The sequence below is a fragment of the Micromesistius poutassou genome, assembly GCF_964030765.1.
Source record: "Micromesistius poutassou genome assembly, chromosome: 20".
Lineage (NCBI taxonomy): Eukaryota > Metazoa > Chordata > Actinopteri > Gadiformes > Gadidae > Micromesistius > Micromesistius poutassou.
Window position 1 is genome coordinate 13,505,180 of NC_140290.1, and position 25,572 is coordinate 13,530,751.

General features: G+C 43.5%; 5 protein-coding genes across 5 annotated transcripts in view; 2 read left to right on the forward strand and 3 right to left on the reverse strand.

The window, feature by feature from the left end:
• Positions 1-941: 941 nt before the first annotated feature.
• On the reverse strand, positions 942-8,723 carry tdp2b (tyrosyl-DNA phosphodiesterase 2b). The gene is made up of 7 exons (XM_084485190.1): positions 8,590-8,723; positions 8,211-8,335; positions 7,925-8,098; positions 7,625-7,716; positions 7,398-7,516; positions 6,666-6,836; positions 942-1,566 (listed from the first exon to the last, which is right to left on the reverse strand). Exons 1-7 carry the CDS (start codon positions 8,689-8,691, stop codon positions 1,282-1,284), a joined length of 1,068 nt encoding a protein of 355 aa, XP_084341316.1. The 5' UTR covers positions 8,692-8,723; the 3' UTR covers positions 942-1,281.
• Positions 8,724-8,984: 261 nt separating this feature from the next.
• acot13 (acyl-CoA thioesterase 13) lies at positions 8,985-9,946 on the forward strand. Its single transcript, XM_084485086.1, has 3 exons — positions 8,985-9,119; positions 9,233-9,417; positions 9,521-9,946. The coding sequence occupies exons 1-3, from the start codon at positions 9,036-9,038 to the stop codon at positions 9,678-9,680; spliced, it is 429 nt and encodes a 142-aa protein (XP_084341212.1). The 5' UTR covers positions 8,985-9,035; the 3' UTR covers positions 9,681-9,946.
• Positions 9,947-9,984: 38 nt separating this feature from the next.
• Positions 9,985-14,650, reverse strand: cUnh6orf62 (chromosome Un C6orf62 homolog). Its single transcript, XM_084485085.1, has 5 exons — positions 13,083-14,650; positions 12,777-12,953; positions 12,311-12,436; positions 11,399-11,533; positions 9,985-11,286 (listed from the first exon to the last, which is right to left on the reverse strand). Exons 1-5 carry the CDS (start codon positions 13,209-13,211, stop codon positions 11,161-11,163), a joined length of 693 nt encoding a protein of 230 aa, XP_084341211.1. The 5' UTR covers positions 13,212-14,650; the 3' UTR covers positions 9,985-11,160.
• Positions 14,651-16,511: 1,861 nt separating this feature from the next.
• Positions 16,512-19,764, forward strand: gmnn (geminin DNA replication inhibitor). The gene is made up of 7 exons (XM_084485193.1): positions 16,512-16,634; positions 16,997-17,056; positions 17,900-18,001; positions 18,101-18,245; positions 18,356-18,438; positions 18,820-18,930; positions 19,302-19,764. The coding sequence occupies exons 2-7, from the start codon at positions 17,006-17,008 to the stop codon at positions 19,491-19,493; spliced, it is 684 nt and encodes a 227-aa protein (XP_084341319.1). The 5' UTR covers positions 16,512-16,634; positions 16,997-17,005; the 3' UTR covers positions 19,494-19,764.
• Positions 19,765-21,431: 1,667 nt separating this feature from the next.
• Positions 21,432-25,572, reverse strand: part of ripor2 (RHO family interacting cell polarization regulator 2) — a 41,001-nt gene continuing 36,860 nt past the window's right edge. Inside the window, 3 exon segments of the mRNA XM_084485073.1 lie at positions 21,432-24,362; positions 24,652-24,742; positions 25,038-25,115. Coding sequence (XP_084341199.1) covers positions 24,262-24,362; positions 24,652-24,742; positions 25,038-25,115 — 270 coding nt within the window. The 3' untranslated portion in view covers positions 21,432-24,261.

Below are 25,572 nucleotides of genomic sequence, written 5' to 3' on the forward strand. Positions count from 1 at the left end.
ACACATTCCGCAAATGTTTGTAAGGGCTGACAAAGGATGCGAGACCACATTTGCAGAAATCATTTCAATTAAAAAAACAAAAAAAAACAACTTTTCTTCCATCATTTTTATTCTTTAGTTGCTGAGGGAGGAAAAAGAATAATTAATACCTTGAATAGCAATATCATAATAGTCCACTTTGAATTTCTGCTCGAGATCGGTAAAATATGCGGCCCGTTTCGCCATTTTGATCAGGATTTCCATGATCCATACATCACGTCTTTATAGGTTTGCCGTGAACGCGCACAACCCTGTGTTAACCAACCCCGTGTTGATTGAACTAATTCATAACCGGTGCTGTGGAACCGACAGCTCTGGGTTAGTCGGCACAGGATCAATCAACCTAGAGTTCAGCGTTAACTCTGTGTTTGTTAAACCTCCGTTCTTGGAACACCCTCCTGGTCCACTTTGTGATGTATAATATTTGTGAGATATTCTAAAGGAATAAACTCCAGTAGAACCTTTTATTGCTTTTTTATTGCTGTTGGAACAGCCGTAGTTTACACAACAAACCATTGTGGGAAAAGTAGCGCTGACAAGGTTGCCTGTGTCGCATATGTTAGGAATGTCAACAATGTCAACAATATGGCCACCGCGAACGAAGAATAAGGACTTTACAGTAACCCCCTTAGAAATCCCAGTTGCGCATGTTCATTCCAAGTTCGCATCCGTAGCCAACTGAGGCCAAATTAAACGGCATGTTTGAATTAAGGATATTGTCTCGGCTGTTCTTTATTTTGGGCCGTGGGTACAGCTGGCAAGGTCAGCTCGACTCGCTTCCAATAATTAAAAAAAAAACTTGCAACTTCAAAAAAATATTTTATTTTACAATTCAAAAACGAACAAAACTGTCTTCTAAATTAAGGAAATGATACAGGGAAACAGGTGTTGGAGTTTTCCACTTAAAACATTTTATTAGGGCAATTATTATTTATGCATTTCATTATACCTTGAACAAGTGCAGTAGTGAAAGCAATCAAGCAACAAGAATTCTTAAAAAAAATGCAAATGACCAATAAAGAGCTAAAAAACGTCAGGCCGTAGTCAATCCATGCCAGGAAATGTGAACCTCAGATAAGGCCAGAGCATGAGCTTTCACAGAGAAAGCAGTAATCATCAACAAAGAAGTCCAGATTTTTTTTTTCATATTTAACAAAAAAAAAAAAGGAATCAACCGAGAACCTTGAGCCATGACTTTTCTGGGGGCGGTGGGGCGGGGGGGGGTGGTGATTGAATCTGTGGCTAACCAGCGGCGGAGAAGCTGCAGTAGACTCCCCAGTGGTCGGACGTGTAGCGGCCACAGTCCAGCTTCTCCAGCCCCAGCAGGGCCATGTGGTCGGGCAGCAGGCGCGGCACGCCCTCCCTGCTGGCCGGACGCAGGTATACGCGGTCGAAGCGGCAGCGGCTGATGTAGGGCACCTTCTTGTTGCTGTTGGCCTTGGTGTCCCAGGTGTAGCGGCAGTGCTCCTGCCTGCCCAGCTTCTCCCACACGTCCAGCACGCCGGTGGACAGGCCCACCTTAGCCACCTGCGAGGAGGAACGTGCGTTTAAAAAAAGAGGGAGCCAGACTTCCACATACAACTTCCCATCTGCAGGGATACAAACAGACCTATGGTCAAAAAAAGAGATTTTCGAAGCCCGCGCCCCCGCAGCAAATATCAAATAATGACATTTCCACCAACCTCTGCCATCCCCGGCCCACCCTATACACAGACAAAGTGCAAACTGAAATTCTTAAAATGAAAATCCACAAAATTCTTGTTCTTCTTCTTGTTAATTTTGTTTAACTAGTCTTCAACACACACACACACACACACACACACACACACACACACACACACACACACACACACACACACACACACACACACACACACACACACACACACACACACACACACACACACACACACACACACACACCCCTCTCCATTGGCAATCCGATTGCACATTGGAATCAGGAGTACTACACTTTCCCTGATCTTTTCAGCTGCTGAGGCCTGATTCTGGCTGGTAGCTGGTAAAGGATTGTCCTTAGAGAGGAGCTGGGCCACACTTTGGGTAGATACATGGAGGCCACTCTCTGTGTGTGTATTGTGCTCTGGCAGTGTGCCAACAGGACATGCAGCCCTCTGGAACCATAATTTATCTCTTTAACGCAGAGAGTGCATTTAGCACATCCCTTTTTTTCATTTTTTTTTTTTTTTAAGTCTGATAGTTTGAAATTGCGTTTGACTGCCTTGACCTCAATTGGTTTCAACTTTTAGCCAAGGCCACTTCCAACTGGTTTTACATCCTTTATCCACTTGTTGCACAGTAAGTGCCGCACTCTCATCAAATTCTCTCATTCTGCAAATGAAGAATATTTAATATTTTAGCCATACTGTAGCATAACGCGACCAGACGTCTGAAACCGGGACGTCTGATCACCCTAGACTTTCTGTATCATAACGGAGAGCAAAGTAATTCACTCAGCCCCCTTTCCTCAATGTGCCCTGCGCCACCTTCAGCAATCTATTTGACTCAATTAAAATGTATTAAATGATTTTAGTATCCTTAAAAAAGCAGTGCCGCCAGTGTTTCCCACACATAGGCCAATGTGTGGCGCTGCGCCACAGATTGAACAACGAGCGCCACAAGTTGATTCCGCTTTTCTTATTTATTTTTACTTGAACGCGATTTTTAAATGTAACTCCGCCAGCCCGTAATCGCGCCCCCGTAATGCTGCCAGTCCGACATGTTCCCATTCCGACAGTCCTGTGCGCGTATGCAAATTAGCCATGTGCGCCAAACAGAAGAAGGGCCCTATCTTGCGGCCGGCGCAATTGACTTTCTACACAGACGCATGTGTCGTTGCTAGTTTGCACCCGGCGCAAAGCTGATTTTCCCCCGCAGCAACCAGGCACCACTACACTTGCATGTTAAATATTATGATGTCAAAGATTATTCATACGTGTGAAACTGCATATAAATAGCGTGTGGATTGTGGAAACATTTTTTTCCCCTGCATGAATGAACATGAATGAAGTATAGTAGGATATGCCATCCGTTAAAATAATAATAATAATAACAAATATAGTTGCCAGCAACAATAACGGGGTCCTACGGTATGACAGCCACCAGCCTAGCCATCAGCCTAGCCATCAGCCTAGCCATCAGCCTAGCCATCAGCCTAGCCGCCACATATACCATGTGCTCTAGTACTGGCCTCTTGTCAAGCCAGCACCTTCCCCCCAGCCACAAAATGAGACTCCCCTTAAATAAGCCAATCAGTCCCAGGTGGACTGATTGGGCCATACCAATAACAAGGGGAACTTCCCTGGCCAAGGCACCTTCTGCCCCCTAGTTCTTCTGAAATCCAAATACCACATTAAATATGATGTGAGGGGAGAGACAGTGAGAAGGTATGACCCACAGTATGACAGTATGACCAACAGTATGACTGTATGACCGACAGTATGACTGTATGACCAACAGTATGACTGTATAACCGACAGTATGACCGTATGACTGTATGAACGACAATATGACAGTATGACAGTATGACCGTAGACTGCCAAGGGCAGATTGGAGTATATTTTGAGAAATTTAAGTCTTTCCTATGTGGAGGTATGGTGAGCTTGGTTGGTATGGTAATATGCATTGGTATGCCTTAAAAACTGGTTTTCCGGCAGTTAACATATCAAAACAATCACCAACCATGTTACTAAAGCCTACTGTGTCAAAATCAACTGTCAAACGGATGTTTGCGAAATAACGTGTGTACCTTTAAGGCCCATCCTGCATTGTAGTGAGGCCATGGTTCAGAAGGGAGAACTTCAAACTAATGTTTTTTGGTTGTTTATTCAGATATAGTCTTCAAATTTGGCATGGGTATACTATGGAATCTCCTCTTAATAGCCACATTCAACAGCTGGGCCTAGGTGTTTTGGATGTAATGTTGGAGCTGTTTAAACGTGTTGTAGAGCTGTATACATATGCATGTATTTCACTTTAAAATACATATCTCTGCCGTCTTTTGCCTTATTGCTATTATTTGATCACCCTATAGTCCCACAGTGACCTGGTACATGTGTGCCAAGTTTGGAGCTTTTCCCACTTTCAGCACCAAAGGAGTTAATGTGTGGGTGTTTGGTCAAGTTGTGGTCACTGCACTATATCCCAATGGTCTGACAATATGGGTTGCAATGTGAAAGTTGTTCATCATGAGAAATGGTGCATGTATACCAAGTTTCATACAAATTGCACCTTCCTAGTGGTAATGGCAGCCTGTTGAAGTCCTGAACTTCAAGGCCTGGTTATAGCGCCACCTATGTGTTATTCTGGCCCATCTTTTGATTCCTTTACTAACTTTAAGAGTTCTACAAGCCTGCCAATTTTTATAACTTTTGGAGCCAAAAAGTCAGGATAAAAATAATAATAATACTAACGAATACAATAGGTTTCCTACGGATTCCGTAGGACCCCTAATAATACATTCGAGCAAAGTATATTCCAGGCATCCAAAACAAAATCTAGTTTTAGGGTAAATGATTGGTTAAGTTGGGAAAGAACAGCTGATACAGCGGTAAGTTGTACTTTTAAATCAATGCATCTGCAAACACCGTACAGCAAACACATATGTTCTTAACCCAGACATCGTGTACAAGCCCATTACTTTTAGGATTGATGAGTATTTGATCGTGGGAAAAAACATAGTTTTACCGCGAGTGAGTATTTAATAGAATGAATGAATGCGGGTGATGCTTGGTGTGCGCGCGCCCATCTGTCTAAACACACGCAAATTAAACACGTAAGTGTATGAGAAGGAAATCGAGTCAGTCGACCTGCGATAAGCAGCTGATTCTGAACGGACTCGTCTTCGAGATGGACGTGTTCTAACGCATTTTTAATCAATGAAATGTTAACACAACAGTATATATCTGACCATTTAATTTTCGAAATTTTAGGTGAAGCCGAACTTCCCTTGCAGTAGAGAAGTCGCCACTACGAAAGAATGCAATGTATCCAACTAGCGGGATCTAAACAAACTAAGCTCCAGCGAATTACTACAATGCAGAAGTAGTGGAGAATGGCGAAACACAGCAACTCTAGCCTACTCTCAACCAAAATAAAAATAATCGTCGCCCGGTGCAGCAGTGTGAACTGCCCCGTTTTTAGAACGTCTCAGCCCGTCTCGTCGCAAGGAGTTGCGAGTTGCAAGCAGTTGCGTCGCGAATCTTTGGTCTGAACTGGGCTTTAGCATTATAAGCAGTGGCGGTTTTAGGCACGGGCGAAAAACGAGACACACGAGAAAGAAAATGATCCGCATTTTCTATTATCGATAATACCCCCCCCCCCCCCCCGTGATTGGTAGATCATCTACCAAATAAGTAAATAGATACAGTCTATGAGAAAACAGTAAATCAGAACGCTGCGCACGCGAAGCCAGTTGTTTCGGCAGGGCGCGCGCACCTGTATCTCGCGCTGCAAGGATTTTTCACATAGTCTGACCCCGGAGTTTGGCGCCGGTCTGATTATAATTTACAGTAATTCTGTATTGCATCTACCGTTGATGCAATACAGAATTACTGTTGATGAAATTATAATCAGACCCTCCCAGACCCCCCCCCCCCCCCAAAAAAAAAACCAACTCATCGGATCTACACGATTCACACAAGTCACCCAAACAGCCGTGAAAAATCCTGCATGTGGGATGAATTAAGTATTTCTCATCTTAGGTTATAAGGGGGGATGGGGGGGGGGGGGGGTGGACAGGATAGTGTGCTGGCTAGTGGTTTAGCTAGTCACTACATTACACTTCATAACTTCAGGGGACATTCATTAATTCACTGCTTACCTAGCTTTTGTGCCTTACTTTTATTTCATACTGTCATTCGCCAATGCATACATATAGTCATATTACTGATGTGGTAATCTTGGCGCAATCAGTCATCCTTTGTTGTAGCAGAACTTCTGGGGGGAGACGGCACAGCACCTGGGCCGGAAACCAGCACTGCAAGCGGTGGATTTACGGCTTGTTTCCTGTTTCTCCACAGAGATATTCTACCAAACTAGTCATTTGCGCGGGTGGATAATGCTTTCATAAGGGGACTTACAGCAACCGTTTCTACATTGGCCAGTCTACATGTTGTTAATTTAAATCTTTAAGTTTAAAGACCTTTCTTCTTTTCAGTAACTACTGCTGTCCGAGTTTGTGTTCGCCAATTGCTTGCTTAACGGATTCCAGCCTCCAAGTAGATGATTGGTCGAAACAAATACGAAGCAAAGGAAATTGTACATGCCCTGTTCACCCAGATTTGAGATTGTCAGCCATCAGACAATAGGTATTTAGAATCTGAACACCACTGGGACACCACTGATGTGGCGAGGTCAGCTCAAGGACTCCTCTCATAGGCCACACATCCCCCACACAGGTATGACTACGGTGACTAGGCTTTCACAATGAGGATCATCATCTGGATGAAGCTGAAGTTTACCTATAGGCAGGCATGCTTAGATCCATCCTACTTGCATCTTAAATCACATGTATCCCAAACCACTGCAGGGCACTCTGAATAAAAAAGTGACAAAAACAACAACAACAAAACACCATCTCATTGGTGGACGAGGGACACTACACTGACCTCTGCGTCCCGCAGGTTCGTGTCCCCCCCGAAGAGGACGGTGACGTTGTTGGGCGCCTCACTTATCTTCTGCATGATCAGCTTCAGCTGCTTCATGCGCTCCCCCGCCTGGGCCTTGCAGCTCTCCAGGTGGGAGGTCATGAGGCACAGCTCCTGGCCCTGGAACGTCACCTGGAGATGAGAGAGGAGGAGGAGGCAGACCGTCAGGACCCCTGTGTTTCACAACCCGGCTGGGAAGGAGTGCAGGGGGGCTAAACCCTGTTTTGGGTCGGTGCCGGTGGGGTCGTGAGGAGATTAAGGCTTTATAGACATTTGATAATGCACAAAACATAATTGTCTTGCAACGTTCTGTAAAGGCCCTGTATGTACAAACAAGCTACATACGGATTCATAATCTCAAGCTTATGCAAGTTAGTACATAATGTGTAGCACAATGCACTTATAATTGCTCGGACATCGCAAGAGTAACACCAGTTTTCAGACATAGAAATGGGGTCGCAAGCCAAATAAGGTTGAGGACAATAGGACTAAAGCAAAATAATGAACTACTGTCATATCATCGTATCATACGATCTTGCTCACTCACTCCCTGTGAATGAATGGATATTCAAGCATTCATTGACTATGAATATTCACAAATCGGCACCATGTACACAGGAGGGTGAGGATATCAGAGTGAATTGCACTCGCATCAAGGTGTGAAAAGTCCATCGTCGGGGGAACTAAAGCGACCTGAGCTATGAGCAGATTCCTCATCATCTGGGTGGTGGTGTAGGGAACGATCTGGGTCCCCAGCAGCTTGACGCGGCTCTTCTTCAGCATCATTCCAGTGAAGTAGCCCTCCTCACCACCTGGTGAGCAGCAGAGAAGCAGAAGAGAACGGGGTTATGGGAGGAAACTGCAAAGTAAAAAGAATGTTTCTTTGTTTTTTTTCCCCCAAGAGCACGACTTGTACCTACCTTCGATGAGTGTGTAACTAACGGCTCGTTTCTTCAAGTACTCGACGTAGGGAGTTATGAGTTCCTGGAGAAATACCACATCAGGAGTGTATCTATGGATACAGAAGATGATATTAACCAGGACAATCAACAAACATAAAACAACATTTAAATAGAGCCATTGTCCTCCTACTCCTAAAACGTGACAGAGAGCTGGCCCTATGTAACTAGTTATGTTCTGAGACTGGCTTTGCCTGCTCCCCCAAAGCAATGCAGAGACACTATGCAAAAACCACATAGAGTTCATAAAAAAAGACGTACAACACTAGGTAGGAGCATAGGCCTCTTGCACGGTCTTGCAGGTTATCTGTGTCCAGCCCATCCACATTCCAAGAGACCAGTGATAGCTTATTCTCCTCTTCTGTGGCGTCGGTGGTTTTGCCCGCATCGGCCGGACTTGATGAACATCCTGGCTCATCCGTAGTCAGGTCTATACTGAAGACATTCGTAAACACATACGTTGACGTTAATTACGACGGTGACTCGTGAATCAACTTCTTGATGCGAAAACCGGGAACATGATGGAATCAACCTGAACTTGACCTACCAGCCCCCCGGTGAACTGCGTGCACAGTTCTTCCTCTTGACCGCTCGGCCCTTAACGTTCACTGGCGAATCTTCTATTTCAAACACTTTCTCCATATTGCTTTCAAAGAAGGAGTTCAGGGCTTTCTGGATGCGGAGTGAAACATTGCAGAGCGTTAGGTCACATCGGTGCTTCTATATTTAAACGGTTGTTCGTTGTATAATGTTGCGTACACACACACACACACACACACACACACACACATACATACATACACACAACATGCTGTGATAAATACATAATCTAGTACAATGTATGAACATGTAACAATGAGTTTAGGCTAACGTTATAAGATAGCTCCGTAGAAAAATAACCCAGTCACAGTATAAATATACTGCACCTCCATCTCCCATTCGTTTTCAGCCAGGTAGCATCGAGCTACAGTGCTATCACTGTCTGTAATTTTAGCAAACTCATCACAAAGGCGAAGTTTTTCATCCATTCCAAGAGCAGAGCATTGGTGGAATTCTTCGTTTTGACAAGTGGCATGTGTGCCAACTAAATGCATCCGGGTATTTTTTTTGTGTCTGAAACGGCAAACGGTATTTGGGAAACGACTGCGATAATAAATACCAATACATAAATAATTGGTTGATAAACTATATTTTTGGGATATTCAAATATTATTCTTAAATGTCCAATCATATCTCTACTCATTTGAAAATAACGAATTTGATAGGAACCTTACAACGTTTGTCTAGTTGTAACATCGGTACCTGTTGGCCAACACAAACCCGCAGATAAAAACATTCGAATCAAGTGTCACATTGACCAGAGGAAGGTGTCATGGCTTCTTTAACCTTAAACTCGCTCAAACAAATCATGAAAGCAATAGTAGACACCCCGGGTTTCGACAGAGTCATAAGCAAGGTAAGCGTATTCGTGCAACACATGCATGTGGATGCTGCACACTTCTTGCCACTGTTCCTCGTTTTTGTGTCAAAGTTGAATGATGGCATCATATGTATCCTCTCCGTCCATAGGTGAACGTTTTGTCGGCGAGCCCCGGTAAAGTAGTGTGTGAGATGAAGGTAGAGGAGGAGCATACTAACCGTGGAGGCACACTTCATGGAGGACTGACAGCGACGTTAGTGGACACCATCTCTACCACAGCCATCATGTACAGTGAACGCGGGTCACCAGGGGTCAGTGTTGACATGAATATAACGTAAGAAATATGTCTATATATAATCTATATCAGATATATAAAGGTACGTGTAATTCCAACTTGAACTTCAGGTTGGTATTGTATTTAAACCTTTTTTAAACAGGTACATGAATGCTGCCAAGATTGGAGACGATGTGCTGATCACTGCTCAAGTTCTGAAACAAGGGAAGACCTTGGCGTTTGCCAGTGTGGACCTTATCAACAAGTCGACTGGCAAAGTCATTGCGCAGGGAAGACATACAAAGCACCTTGGGAACAGTTAAAATGTATTCCTGTTAATCCACCATATTACTCCAATATAGTGCCTCAACAATATGTTGGTGGCTTTCAGAGGTAACCTTTGTCCTTAATTGGGCTCTGTAAATCGTTGATTTTAGGCATTCATTTTTTGGCAAATGGTTTTGTGATGAATGTATTGCAATTATGTCGTGGTGAAATTGTTTCATGTTCATGTCTCTCTTGACTCACTAATAACCAATTTTCTACAATTAACACTGAACCACTTTACAAACATGTGTGTACATGCAATAAAAAGACCATAATTATTCAGAATTTGCGTTGTATTGGGATATGCTCAGCAATATTGATTTGAGAATCATTACAGGATAAACTGAAAAGAAAAGCCCCTCAACCCTTCTACTGAACACACTGAATTAGCAAACAAAACCATAATCATATGCTTCCCAACTTAAACAAGGTTAATCCAAAGGTAATGCAGCAAATTATCCTATTCAATCCCACATTAAAGAAAAATCAGATCTGCTTTTTGTTAGGTACACTACATTTTAAACATTAGCTTCTCAGTGTTGTATTTACCCCCAACAGTTATCCCTGCCAACACAAAAAAGATAACATGAGTTAAGTAGCTTGGATGGATAGTAAATTAACAGCTTGCATGGAGTCCATCATCAGCGGCTAACCAGTATTTTGGAACTTTGGTTTGTATGACCGTCAAAGTTACTCAAGACCTTCTACCCAAGACATGGCTAGCCCGTTTCCGAGGAAAAAAATTACACAAAATGTCCAGCATAAACAACCTAAGGCAGGTGTAAAATGAGAAGTGAAGCCAAACGTACAAATTGACAAATGTTTCTCGTTATCTTTGCATCTACGAGTTAAAACGCCTATTTGCGCCCATCCAGTCAAACAGATTGAAGTAGTTCTAGAAATCTCTGCATCTTTGACCCCCTTCCCTTACAATACTAGCACGCTTTCACAATCCTTTTATGACAGCAAAGATCACAAACACATCCACCATGAAAACCTGTTTGTTCCTGTTGTGATGCAACATAAGAGTTCCTTCAGTGACAGGTGTCATTGACAGCGTGGCTCCGAGTGAATGACCGACCAGTCAGAAAAAAAAATCTATTGAAAAAAATAAAGTAACAAAATGAATGTTTGTGCAGGTTTAATAAACAAAACCAGATGCTTAAGTGGGGAGGTTATGGAGGAGGCAGACAGGAACAAAGTGAGGAAGAGCAATCCAAAAACAGGGGTGGGAGAGTGGAGCACCAGGGAGGGTGAGCAGAGCATAACCAAAAGATGGGAACTGAGTCAGCTTCGGGGTCATGGAGAGGGGAACACATGGGTAACATAAAATAAATCAAAAGAAAAAGGGGATCCAAGCACAAGTTCATTTCTATTGGATGGAGGACAGTGGAGGTGACTAGGTCAACTGCTTCAGTCAGAGGGAGAGGAGGCTGGGGGTGCCTTCCCTTTGTGGCTTGGTGAAGGAGGTAGGCCTTAGTCAGGCATGTATGGGCGGAGGTGGTCCTCTATGTCTCCAACACCCCAGCTGGTCAGCTGGTCCTGGGGCAAGTATAGGCAGAGGCTGCACAACTTGAAAACAGTTGCCTTGGTTTTAGGAGTCTGCGGAGATCAAAATATATGGTTGAGACTGAGATGCAGTATAACATGTATTTAAGTACCTCTACAGATGGCTCAATCAACGTCCCCAGCTTTTCCCAATTGGCTGACTTACCTGCAAGTGCTGTCTATCCATGAAGAGAAATACAGACTGATTGGGGTTGTTCATAACCATCCCAGCCTTGTCCTTACGGCCCACAGCGTGCAAGAACTGCTTTTCATAGTCGCCATGATGAAACTCAAACTTGGCCTGAAACCCATAAATATATCAAAAGCAAAATACAAATTAAGATGAAGGCAGCCTGGAGCTGGTCAAAACAAAATACACTACAACGATTATCAAATTACTTATATTATGCATTCCTAAACACTTTGTCCACACAAAGCACTTTTGCACACTACTATGAATGACAGACAATCACACATACACAGATAAAGTGATGGTTATGTCAATATTGCAAGCCATTATCTGCTAATTGTAAGCAATTATTGGTCATGTGAGACTTTAGTTGAATCCCGAGTGGCGCTATGATTAAAAGCACATCTGCTCCACGACCAAGTATTATGAAGAATATATTTCCTAGGTTGCCATATGTCTTAGGGCGCACTCACACTAGGCAAAGTTGCCCTGTATCGTACTCAAGTACGATTGCCCCCCCCCACTGTGCCGCTGGCCTATGCTTACACTAGGCAATCTCAACTGGGCCTGAGTACGGTTGCCTCTTGTCCATATAGGTTGCGTATCGGCTCATTAGCATCTGTACCGTGGCCTGAGCACACACCTCTCCGAAATGTACTGAGGCCACGGAATTTAACTGTACTTGAGTACGATGGCGTGCTCACACTAGCCAAACGATCTAGACTTTAGGGAGCAAACGTACTCGGGCACGGTAGAGATGGGCTAGTGTGAGTGCGCCCTTAATCTTCCAATGTGCAACGAAGAAGTCCTAACAAACAACTCAATCTGTAGTCGGATAATTATACAACTTCAGCAAAACAGGCTACATGAGGTCATCTGTAATCGAACCTGAACAGGCCTGAAGGGCTCGTCCTCCGCCCCCTTCCATCTGGAGAACAGCAGACAGACGATCTTCTCAATGTCATTGCGTGGCCAAAGGATGAAATCCATCTCCTGTGTGCAACCTATCACATCCTAAGAACACGAGGGGAGAAAAAGCACTCATTCAAACAAATTCATCCTGAACTAATTGTATGCAATACTATTCATACGACAAACATACATACATACATACATACATACATACATACAGATAGATAGTCTGCCCAAAAGATAGGAGCATGGTTAATTTGGCCTCAAATGGCATGAAAATAGAACCTGGTCTTGTAGTAATAATTGAGATGGGTAATTTCCTTGTATCAGTATTAATTAACTCATTGGCTATGAGTTAATGACCAGATTAGGCTAGACTAGTTAAGAACCATTGCTTTAAGGCCGTAAAGGATTGCAAATGAGCGTTTGTTATTGTTCTTACCCTGCGCATTGACTGGTATCTGGGGGCATGCAACTGCACAACGTCCTTTTGCAGGAGTTCTATAGAGCTTTCGAGGGAGTAGCTGGAATCCCGCACACCCCTGAGGATGTTTTCTTCATAGTTGTTTGTCATCACTGGCACCACTTCGGCCACTTCAAAAAGTGCAGACTTCTTTTTCTGTTGGTAAAAGAAACAAAGTATCCAGTAATAAATATTGAGTGTGATTAAGTGATTTAACCCAATCAAAAGGTGGATGGTACATTTAAATAAACCTAAAAGGAGGTCCTTTAATAACACTGAACTGACCTTCTCTTTGAATACGAAGGCGATATAGATCTTGAAGTCAAACTGATCAGCCAGAGATTCTCGTTTCTTTCGCAGCTGAGCACGTAGTCGATTCCTTGTTTGATTTCTTCTCGAGGTTGGGTCCCCCATGGTGAGGTTTGGATGGTAGTCTTCTCTTTTATTGAATAATTTCGGTATACTCCTAGCTTTTAAGTCCTACAATAGGTCTTGATAGATTTAGTTAGCTAACCCGTCAAAAAACAACCCTAAACTGGTTCTTCACTATCTCCTAAGGAAAAAAACTGACACCAAATGAAAATTCGAGCAAATAAATTATATGAAAAAAAAATTATCAGACGGTCGTTTTCATTTTTTTTTTAAAGGGCCAATGTTTAGGATGGGAATGGTAATCAGATACGACTACATATCCCTAGTGGCCAATACGAAATGTATATTTAAGACATAACTTTTCCATAAGAGCATAAGGCTTCTAGTCAGCAATTTGTTGGCACGGAAGTTAATTGAATGAAGCAACTCAAATGTGTCTCTTTAGAGGTTGCATCAATAAAAGGGTGGCTTCTATCAAAACCCTAACCTGGTATACTTTGCTAGTAAAATTGAAGACTACCCAAACAAGCAGACACGTATAGTATCGCTGGGGACATTTCAAAGGCTCTCATTCATGACTGTTGGTTTGTCTATTGGTTCAGTAATGACTAGGATTCAGCGCTATGAACGTGTTTACATACGGTTTTGAAGTGCAGACAACCATGGCAGGTAAACGCAGATGCCACAAAACGTTGGCACCAACTCACGCCGAGAACCACGACGCCACTTGACATTTCTTGGGAAGTTTTAATGCCATCCGTGCGGCTCACGGCCCGCAGTTCCCCTTGCACTGTCGATAGTCATGATGACGGTGTGTACGGTACGTTAGCAAACTAGCTAACACTAAGCTAGCACGCTAATCTAGGCTCACACTTAAAAACACTAACTAGTAGTGAACCGACCAATTACCTACATCTTATCTTTTGACTGTTCGGCATAACTGAGGCCCAGGTATGGTCGGCGTACAGTCATCATGTCGGAGTGTTTTACATGTTCTGCCAGGTTCCCTCAGACGGTCTGCTCTGCGGGACCAAGAGACACGCACGGTCGGGTGCCCTAACTGTTTTTTCGTATGGTCAGCATTTTCGATATATGTTTTTTTCCCGACCTATACCATGGTCTTTTAGTCGACGAACCTCTGCAGCGGAATCACACAGCGAAAGCTATAACCAGACGGCGAAACGTCGAGCGACGGGAGCGGTCGGGACTCGGGTCCACGCCTAAAGTTTCGAGGTGTCTCTCCGCCTGTTCTCCGGCTGGTTTCTTTTCTTCAGTCGTCACGACCACAAACCGTCCCGCATGCCATGTCAAGATAAATTGACCATCCAGCGGAGGTCCTCCGTTCTATCCGTCGACATGTGGAGTAATTTGTCTTCCGGCGGGCCCATATTTAACAGTTTCGCCAAATGTTTCTGGTTTGTTTTCGAGTCTTCGGCGCAGATAATAATGGCAAAGGCTCGTCGTTGAAAATCCGTCCCCAAAATGGCTGCGCACAACTACAAAGATGTGACGTCGACGGACACGTGACCTCGCACCAAAACAACAGGAACGAGCGTCTCCCTGGGCGCGCCGATCCCACTGCTACCGTCATAATCATCATAGGTTTCAATGTCTGGCTGCAGCCTGTAGGACATGGACATCCACATCCAACTTCTACCGTCATAATCGTCATAGGTTTCAATGTCTGGCTGCAGCCTGTAGGACTTGAGGCGCGTTCACGGTCCTGGTGATAACGAGACGGCTCGCCAGTGATGACGCTCACTGTGTGTTCACACCAAAATACACATTTTTCGCCTGGTCGCCCGCTGTCACCAAAGTTTTGTCAAGCAACAAATCATAATCTGTCGCTGTGCAGTTATATCAGGCGAGTTTTGTCGCGCAGTGAATTTTGTCGCGCAACATCTTTTGCCCGCCAACGGTGCTTTATGCAAATTCATTCTCATCAGCCATGGCCGAGATAACCACCATTGCATGTCTTTACCTGTTGTGGAAGAGGGAGAGACGTCGCAATGCCCGTCGTTTATTGGGTTCATAATATCATCCGGAGGCGCACACAGCTTTGTGCCGTGATATTATATATATCGGTTTATCCGTCAGAACTAAACAGAACTTAGTAGGATCAGTTTCAACTTTGCACGCCTTTATTTCCTTATAGCTGTATCACCTATTATCCTTTTGCTGTTATTTATGAGAAGCACATTGTATTGCCACTGTATGGAAGGCTACACTTGCCCTTATTTAGAGCTGGTTTACCAGTACACAACGTTTAAAACTGAGCAAAGTCGATGCTAACAGACAGTTACAACGTCAATCAATAGTAAAATATGTGATGATGGTTTATTCTTTTATATTGAGTAAACCTTTAATGTTCCGCCATGTTCATGCGCGTCACTAGTAAACCATACGTCACCAACTGGGCAACTCTGTTAACAAAATGTGGCCCCAGTTGCCAAATGGAAGTAGAATCATCAGAGCGTCATGAGGTGTCGTTCACGAGAACTTTCGCAAAAATATTTTCCCCATAATTCCCAGTGATGTGAACACACCATTGGACATCTACATCCAACTGCTACCGTCATAATCGTCATAGGTTTCAATGTCTGGCTGCAGACATTGAAAAGTTTCGAGGTATTATGGCAATATGTCACAGCCACAGTTAAATACATTGAAGTCTGGCTCTCAGAAGAGAAAGGTGAAGAAAGACAGGGAAGGGAGACGAAATTGAGGAAGTCAGGTTCTGACTAACTTATTTTCTAAGAAAGGTGAGCACAAACGTTTAAACACACAAGATGAAACTCCATTCTTAACTCTGTTATCGTTGCTAAAACGAAAAGAGACAAGGGGGGGCTTATATACTTCTTGTATATAGGGCCCAGAATTTGGAATTTGCTACGCCCCTGCGCACGCGCACACACACACACACACACACACACACACACACACACACACACACACACACACACACACACACACACACACACACACACACACACACACACACACACACACACACACACACACACACACACACACACACACACACACACACACACACACACACACACACACACACACACACACACACACACACACACACACACACACACACACACACACCAAGAGCCTGTCGCTGGCCCTGTGCCTGCGTGCGCTGCACCGTCGCCAACGAGAACCCGCATGAGAGATGTGACGCATGGACGTAACCCCGCCCCCGGGCGAGATGCCCCATTTTGTCATTTGTCATGTCCTGTCCCCATGTCCTACTGCAGCCAGACCCTACTCACTCGGGCGCGCGCCCGACCGTGGTCACGTGACGTGGACGTGGATGGGCGTATTTAAGCTCATGGCGCGAGATCTTCGTTAAACGCAGACCAGGCAGTCGTTGGAGGTAACTAGTTCACTGGACAGACTGACCGCCGTTTACCGACCAAAACAAAGCTAGCGTGTATTTACCACCACCAGACGGTATGTTTAATATTTAATACACTATCTGCAATTAAAAACCCTCGATTAACGGGGGTGGAAGACTTGTTTCTAATGTGGTCCCGCTGCTTTGAAATACCACGTAGCTGATTGTACCACGTTAGCTAAAACATTCACCTGGTGAAAATGGATTAATGTTTACTTTAGTGTAGATTCCTTCAAATTTAATCTATAGTATGTTTGGGCTGGCTTTTATGTTCAACTATTTTTGGCTGAATTACCATTACACTGTATTGAAAACCACGTGAACCTTATCTAACTTAACGTGTTTTTGTTTGCTATGGTTTTCTTGTTACGATTGCTCTGAACGAAACTCACTATCTTTCAATCTCCCAATCAAACAGTTTGAAGAAATGAGCTGTAACAGAAAAATGAAACCGGGAATGTCTTCAGAGAACATTCAGGTAAATACTTTGTGTAGTCAAACCCTTATTTACACTCTTAAGTGTTAAAATAACGCAGTACCTCACTCACCATAAACATTAACTGAGTCATTCACCACACATTAACCTCTCAGGCTGGTCTTGTCCTAACTTTCCCGCCGAGTTAAACACTAGTATAATAACTTAACGTGGCTGAGTACTACTCTGAATCCAACCCCCTAGCCATTGTGCGCACATGAAAGGACTGCTCATTGTCGGTTGAAGGCGATACAGCAATTACACTAATTGTGAGATTTGATCAAATGTGTAAATTGCAGTGAGAAACCAGATATGATACAGCTGGTCTAGTTTTATCTTTGACTCTTGTGTAAGTAAGAAGTGAAAGGTTTTTCTGATCACCTATCTAGATTGTAGAGTGGCTCAAACAAAGTGACTAAAAAAAGTGAATAAACTGCACCCAATTGAATTCATCCCATTTCATCAGAAATGAAATGGCCACCACCTGTACTAGTTGCCCTATTGCCCGGCCTGCCCCTTTCCCACGCTTCTTGGGAAAGCCGACAGTGGTTCTGCAACTTTCTCTTAATTCCCTTCTCTGTGTCGTGTACCGTTGTAACCAGAGTACAGCCAAACAATATCACTGTGAATAAAGTAATGGTGGGAACCGATTACGCAGATTTAAACAAACACTTACGAGAAGAGGAGCAAAGCTTTGTGTTATCTGACAGTAGCTGTTGTACGCACTACTGACGGCAAGCAGACGGGACCTGGACATATGACCTGGTTTTAACCCATTTCACTGGCAACGCTGATCAGAAACTTAGAACCTGCGATAACTGAATTTTCCCCTTAATCGTCCTACAGCGTTTCTTAAAACAGTCCAGCCAAACAATGGAGCCCAACAGAAAAACCCTTCAGGTTCTACAGCCGTCTGTGGTCAACAAGAACATGGGAAAGATATCAAAGGTATGCACCGACTCCTAACTTTTGTCCTTGTATTTGACATGTGTTGAGGGAAGTTACTGAAGCATGATGCTCATGCTAACGGGATATTCTTATTCACAGGTGGGGAAAATCGTTCCCAAAAGGAAACAATGGGCCATAGAAGAAGAGAAGGGATCAAAGAGGGTGAAGGCTGAAGTAAAATCGACCCAAACTGAAGAATCGCCAGATGGTATCTCAAACGAAGCCTATGAGCTGATGGTCAAAGGTAGGTCTGGAAGTTGTACTTTGTTAACATGGAACATCAGCTGATTAGTATTCCCTATGTGCCCTATGTACATTCAGTTTTCTAACTGATCTCCCCCTGTCCTGATTCAGAAACACCCCCCTCTACATACTGGAAAGAAGTGGCAGAGGAGCGCAGAAAAGCCTTGTACAATGTTCTCCAGGAGAACGAGAAGGTGAGTCACTGAGCCTTCGTGCTGATGTTTAGCTGTTGGGTGAGCGGTTCTCACGCTCCTGGCGATTTCCGTGCGCAATCTGATGATAAAAGTGTTGGGTTGCACTTCCATTACAACTCGCATGTGAAAGGACTGGATTGATGCGTAATTTTGCCATTAGTGAAGCATGGTTTTTACCTCATACACACAGTGACACCATGATGAAAATGCAAAAATCAGTATAACATTTTTCCAATGTATTAACGATGCACCCACTTCCCTGTTTGGGCTCGATATGAATGCTGCATGGAAGTTTTTGTCATGGCCAAAATTGGTCAAATTATTGTTTTTAACTTGGAACACGCTTTGTTTTACTTTCAATTAAATCTTTACCTCTGACAGCTCCACAAAAACATCGAGGCCAGAGATGAGCAGATATGCCAGCTGAAGACGGAGAATGAGGAACTGCAGGAACTTGCGCAACATGTACAATACATGGCTGACATGATTGAGGTATGCATTATTGGATTGTTGTATATTGAAGTGAGGGAACTGTTGACTGTACCTAATGTTGTGGTTTATATAGCTAATAACATAACTTATGCAATGGTTTCTGTTTGAACGAACCTATGGACCATATAGCTGTACACTTTTTGCATGTGTAGATATTTCATCTAGGTACCATATTCACCAAATATGTACTTTTGTACAATATTTTAATTAGTGTTATGCATCATACATGTTGTGACTTCTGGGCAAGTGTACTAGGGAGTCTTGGGGCAATAGCCTTGTCTTGAACTGTTTGCAGCCCATGGCTGTACTGCATCGGAGATGATGGGCATTGGTGCATGTGATGGTGGTGTAACCGGACTCCTCTTTTGTAGCGGCTCACTGGAAAGGGCCCGGAGAACTTGGAGGAGCTGAGGGAGATAGCCCTTGATGTGAATGAGGAGGAATCAGAGGCGGAGGAGGAAGGCGAGGGGTCGCTGGTGGAAGAAGCGGAGTCTGACTCTTGTGAGAACGAGGCCGAAGAGGATTCATCAGACTCTGAAGAAGCCGAACCTTCAAACGGATGACGGATGGAAACGTCCTCAAACCAAAGACTGCCTTCATCGTTTTTGCCGTTCTGTATTTTTTTTTCCAAATGTATTTTCAGAGTTTTGTATATTTTAACATGGTCCCTCTTTTCACATTGTAACAAAACATGGCTTGCCTACTGATTTGGAATGTCTAGGCTATGAAACCTCAACTTTATGGCAACTTGAAGTCACCGATTGAGCCTTCTTGTGTAGTGTTTTATAGGACTACACCATTATGCAGTTGTATTGCATCCTTGTTTAGTTTTAATTGCGCTGTAAAATAAACCCTTTAAAAAAAAAAAAAAACATTTGCACTTTACTTTACTCTGCAAGTGCTTCATTTGGTACATTAATAGTGGGTCCTGCGGTTTGGTTTGCTTGCCGTCAGCAGGCATAAGGCGGTGGTTTGTGGTGGCCAGCAAGCAGAGAAGCTCTCGGGCATAGTTCAGAACCAATCCTCAGAGGCTGGGGGGGGCTGCTTGAGGGTAGATCTTGGAAAGTTTCATTTTATTTAACACAGGCTGAGGTAGCAGCTTGGGGGTTTCGACAACAGATTTATGAATATCTCCTGTAGCCTACAGTAAACTAGGTACACTGAAATTGTTGGCCTAATTACTAATTGGCTTATTTTGCAGTATCTAACAAACATGCCCACTTGACATGACATGTATTGAGATATATAATGTACAGTGGGTAAAACATGTTTATAAGGAACACCAGTGTTTCATAGGCCTTCATAATCAATATTTGTCCAGTGAACTTACCTATAATATTTCAGAGTCCAGCTTCATGTGGGGGCCCCTCCATTTCTGAAGGCAGTAGCCCCTGCTGGTCAGCCCCGGCACACTGCTGATAACCTGGTTGTCGGTCAGCTCTGTAGAGCAACTGCACTACAGCTGGGATGAACTTTCCTGCGAATGGTGCGCCGCTATTACCAGCTGAAAATGTAGTTTTAATTATATTATGTGCATTGAATCTAGTAAGGGGTCTCCCTATATGGTCTTAAATTGCACAATATTGACCAATAGTTATTTGACACAAGTCCACTTTGTAGTGTTTACTGTGGTAATATAAAGAATACGTAAATGACGCATGGTTTCAGATGTTAGGATTGGCTATATAAAGCTTGGTGCAGTGATCACAGGTGAATATTTAAACTACTGACCATTTGTGCTTTAAAGGGGACATATTATACCACCGGGTGGGAGTGTGGTTAGCCATTCCAAGTCGTGTTGAAAATGTGCCGCTTCTGACATCACAGGTGGGCGCCACCTAGATGTGTGCTGGATAGATCAGTCTACCAGCCTACCCAGCGGACCGTAGCAAACGTAGCTCATCTATCCATCATACATCTAGGCGGACACGCCCACCTGTGAAGCGGCACATTTTCCAAAACGGCTCGTAACGGCTAATCACACCCACACCTGGTGGTACAATATATGTCCCCTTTAACGTTTTACGCCATATTCCTGGTTATCCTGGCAAAGGGTTGTTCACCTGTGTAGGCCGAAAATTCCCAGGCACTTCACTTGCCTCAACCCGCATAGAGAGGGGCGCGTCTGCGTCCATGACCTCCTGTCCTGTCCCAAATAAAACCGGTCTGGGAATTGATTCTGATTGGCTCGAGGCTGTTGTAAAAAAACAAAAAACATGCAACTGTGACCACATTACTATTGGTTTTTAGTAGATGTACCGCCAATCTCAATAACATGAGATTTAGCAAAAAGGGACGCCAACATGATGGAACATTACTTCAACAATTGCAAAATGGCTGTATCCAGACAAACAACTCTAAAAACAGGGGAAATACACGAGGGAAAGATGCATTTTCCAATTAGGAGAAGAACCCATAATCAAATATTCATTTTAATAATTATGCAAAAATAAAACTTTATTGCAACTTTCAATGAGCAGATGAAATACTGTGGAGCGGGATGGAGTAAAGTATGACACAGCTAATGCAGCGACAACCAAAGCTATTGACTACAGAGACAAAGAGTTAAATCTCAAAATGCAGCTCACGATAGCATATTTCTGTTGTACTGTATCATTTTCAATAAAAAAAAAAAACTCAATATATAAATGCTTTGCCAACATGTGCTTTTTGACTTGAAATGGGAAAATATTAATGTGTAACACTGGTCAACAGATAAAGGTCAATGATTCAAATATTAACAGAGGAATTACACTTGTGGGTACAATTGATCACATAAAATAAAAATATTGTAATGCTCTTCACCTCAACATAAAATAAAAGATCATGTTTGCACAAGGGGGCAAACCCCAGCATAGAAAATAAACTTAAACAGTCTTCAGCTTTTTAAAGAACCTTCACACATTTAGAGCTTGTAATAATAAAAATACATGTTTCACAAAAATAGTTCTGCTTGCTTTATTATACTATGGCTTCTGAACTGTGCAGATAGGAATGAGTGTCAATTTCATACACGATTCCACTGTTATTTGTTATTTTACTATGCTTCTCTTTTAAGGCTATGTCTAATATGCTTGCCAAAATGCAGATGTTTGTATTGCGATGATATTGTTAACATTCAGGGCGGAGGACAAATTATTACTTAATAGTTTTTCTGCTTTGGTTACGCAAAATTGCAAAAAATAAGTGATACTGTAATATTCTGTCCCATGGGAATTTGGGCAATTTAGGGAAATAAACACATCTATAGTATTATTTCACTATGCAAATCTCATCACATGTTCTCCAAAAATTATAATTAGCATTTAAATTCCAATTACCAAAACATTAAATCATTTATAACAATCAAAGAATATTAGACTCTTTAGAATATTAGAATCACGATAATAAATACATTTGAGTGAAGAAATACCATATTGGTTGTTGTCGTGGTTGTCATGAGCGACAGACTCAGTAGTACCGTAACACTGGTTCAAATCAAACCCAGAGCCTTGACCTCCCCACCAAATTCCAGGTTATGATACGAGGGAGGTAAGCTCACACAATGTATTCCAAACCAATCTAACCTCTGGTATTACATCCAGTAGCATACGTGCAATCTATACGGCCCAAAATATCCTTTATTTTACTGTTATGCAGAAAGTGCAAGCCTCGCCAAAGGCCTTAAACTGCAACCACCACACCATGTATTCAATAGGAAAAAGATCTAGAAAACAGAATGCAGTTATTCCATTTGTCCGTCTTGTCACACCAAAGCATCCTTAACGCACTTAATAAAATGTTTTTGTGGTTACTTACACATATGTACAGAGTAATGCAAGGGTGAAACTGCCAGAGTGTATGATCCCTATCAACCGTTGAGGTTGAAGTGTAAGTTCATGGATCTATATTGTCTTATATTGTCTCTTTTACCACATAATCCAACGTTAGATCATCTTGGAAACCATCCCTGATACACCAATAGTACTGCACATGAGCAGAACAAACCGTCACAAGAATCCCTGAAACTGACAAGTGGACCATCAAATTGAACTTCAAAGTAAAAACAAAAAATTGAAATCCAGTTTGGAAAAGTCACTCCACCATTACGTCAGCCCTTCACAATGTGCCATATTTACACACCTGCAACAGTGCAAAAAACTCAAAATAAAAGTAGCGCACCTAACAAAATGATACCACAAAAGATATTAGAATACTTTGATAGAAACTCGGACACCATTGAAAGCTTATGTGATAATTGAAAGCCTTATCATATCCATAGTGATGAGGTGGTGCCCTTACAGTGGTTGCTATGGAGACAGTTTAGTTTGGAATAGGTGCTTCCAGGCCATCCAGAGATCTAGACAGTATACCTTCCCCTCCCCTCCCACACAGAGTCCCCATCACCCCCTCCCAATACCGTGTTGGGGGCGATAGGGATTCTCGTTTCTCAGTCCTTGCAGCACCCAAATGGGTCCCATGTGTCTAGTTAAAGTCAGTGTCTGTATATTTCATGTTATATTGCCGTGTGGCTGGCTCAGAAAGCAGGCGGGAGGGAGTGGTGCCCACCAGACCTTTATGCACTCAGCAGCCATATTGGTAAGTTGGGTGGAGAAAACTTTGGAAACCATAAAAACTCATTGCATTACTGCGCAGTGCCGCGCTCCATTTCCCCACTCAGGCAGCATTTAAACTGCACTCCGATTGAGTTGCATGGTTTCCCCCAAGATGATAGAAAGTTTCGCCACCAACCTCACCAACATGTCCGCCTGATGAAGGATATCTACGGTGAGAAGGACGGGAGCATAAGGATGAGCTAAGGGGGGGGATGAGAAGAAGAGGGAGTGGTGGGGTCGTGGTGTGCTTTTGTAGGCGATAGGCAGAAAGCAGTTCTCGTCAGAAGCCAGCATCAACCAGCTCAGCTGTTTCTCCCCCCCCCATGCCCAATAGTGGCTGTGGGAGAGAGCGGCTTTCCATGTCTTCAGTATTCTTCTAACCCACCCTATACGGTGATAATCGAACTGCTGTCATTAAATCGTCAGCTGTCTTGTAGCAGTTAGTTTGAAAACAAATGAACGCCAGTGTAACATTGGAATAACTAAACAATGTAAGTGAAAAAGCCTCGGGTTAAAGTGTGTGAAACAGAGGTTGGATGGGGAGGGGGCTTCCAGTGGTCTTGGTTGTGGTGTGCATAAGTCCTAAGTGTGCATGTGCCCTACCGGGCGCTATTGGGGGGGGGAGGAGGTTTGACCAAGGGAGTGTCCTCTCCTAGGTTAGACAGGGGTGGGGGTGGGGGTGGTGGGGGAGGGGGCATGTTGAGTGGCATGTGATGTCCGATGCGTGGACGGCGTCTCAGAAGGCGGTGGTGAGGGCGTTGCCCCTCCGCGCGGCCATCAGAATCATCTCCCCTGGTACCGTGTCCAACTGCTCGTAGGCCAGACGCCCCTCCTCGCCTGGGGAGCAACAACGGCACGATGGTGAGTTACAATCTGGACTCTCTCAATCAGGACAGGGTAGGAGCTAGGGTGTTGGGACTCCCGGCCGAGTCTATTCCCCAGAGTCTGCGGTTTTTCCTTTATGCATCCTTGAGCCACTAGTTTCATCTCGACCTGCCGTAAACGTGTGGTCTGTGACCGTGCACATTTTGCCTTGATGCGTGTCTTCAACTGTGTGAACTGGGGTTTAAAACCGGTTCTAGCTCAGTGTACCTACGGTCTGATGGTCACTAGGTTATTTACTCACCCAAAGTGAGAAGCGTCTCGATGGCGACGTGTCTTAACTCCTCATCGGCGGAGTCACAGAGAGCCACTACTTCCCTGATGCTCTCTGTTGCCTAGAGAGAGAGACGGGGACAGAAACCTCATGTCAATACATTTCGTTCAAACGGACAGTGCAAATGTCAAATATTTAAAAAGCGGTAAAGTCGCCACTTCACTAACTGTGATACATTTGATACATGACGTTTCAAACATAGAGTAATACAGCTAACAATCGACAAGTATTTACAGTTGAAAACACAAGATAACGTCTGAGCCTTCAAAACGGTTTCAGCAAAAACTACCGATAAAGGTTCAGCATTCAAAACGGATGGCATATTGTGTCAGCTGTCGTCCGTGACCCCCACTGACCTGTAGGCAGCTGAGAGCCACACAGGCGGCTCTCTGGACGCCCACCTCCGACAGCGCCTGGCTGTAGACCTCCACCGCCTGTCGACGTCCACACATACACACGCTTAGCAAACGTGAACACAAGCCTCGTAATGGCTTGGTACACATCGTTGACCCCCTTTATGCACGCAAAGACAATCACACAATAACACAACAACAAACGTACGTATGTTTGTTATTGTTTGTTATTCTACTTTGTTTAAGAATGCTTGATTCTGATTGGCTGGGAGGAGGGCATTAACTGTTGACTTGTCGGTTGTACTTGCTGCTGACTGAGCACAGCGTCATCAAATAGTAGATCAATACACCGCTTGTATTTTTTTTTTCTATCACAGAAATTTCATTGAAATTTCATTTCATGTCCATTGTAAAAAATAAACCTTGTTTAAAAAAGTTTCTAAAATGTGTAGGAAATCTATCGGAGGGTCAGTCGATACATAGTTTCGCAAGCGAGATACAATGTAGCAACTACGTTATTAAACTAGTGATCAGATGC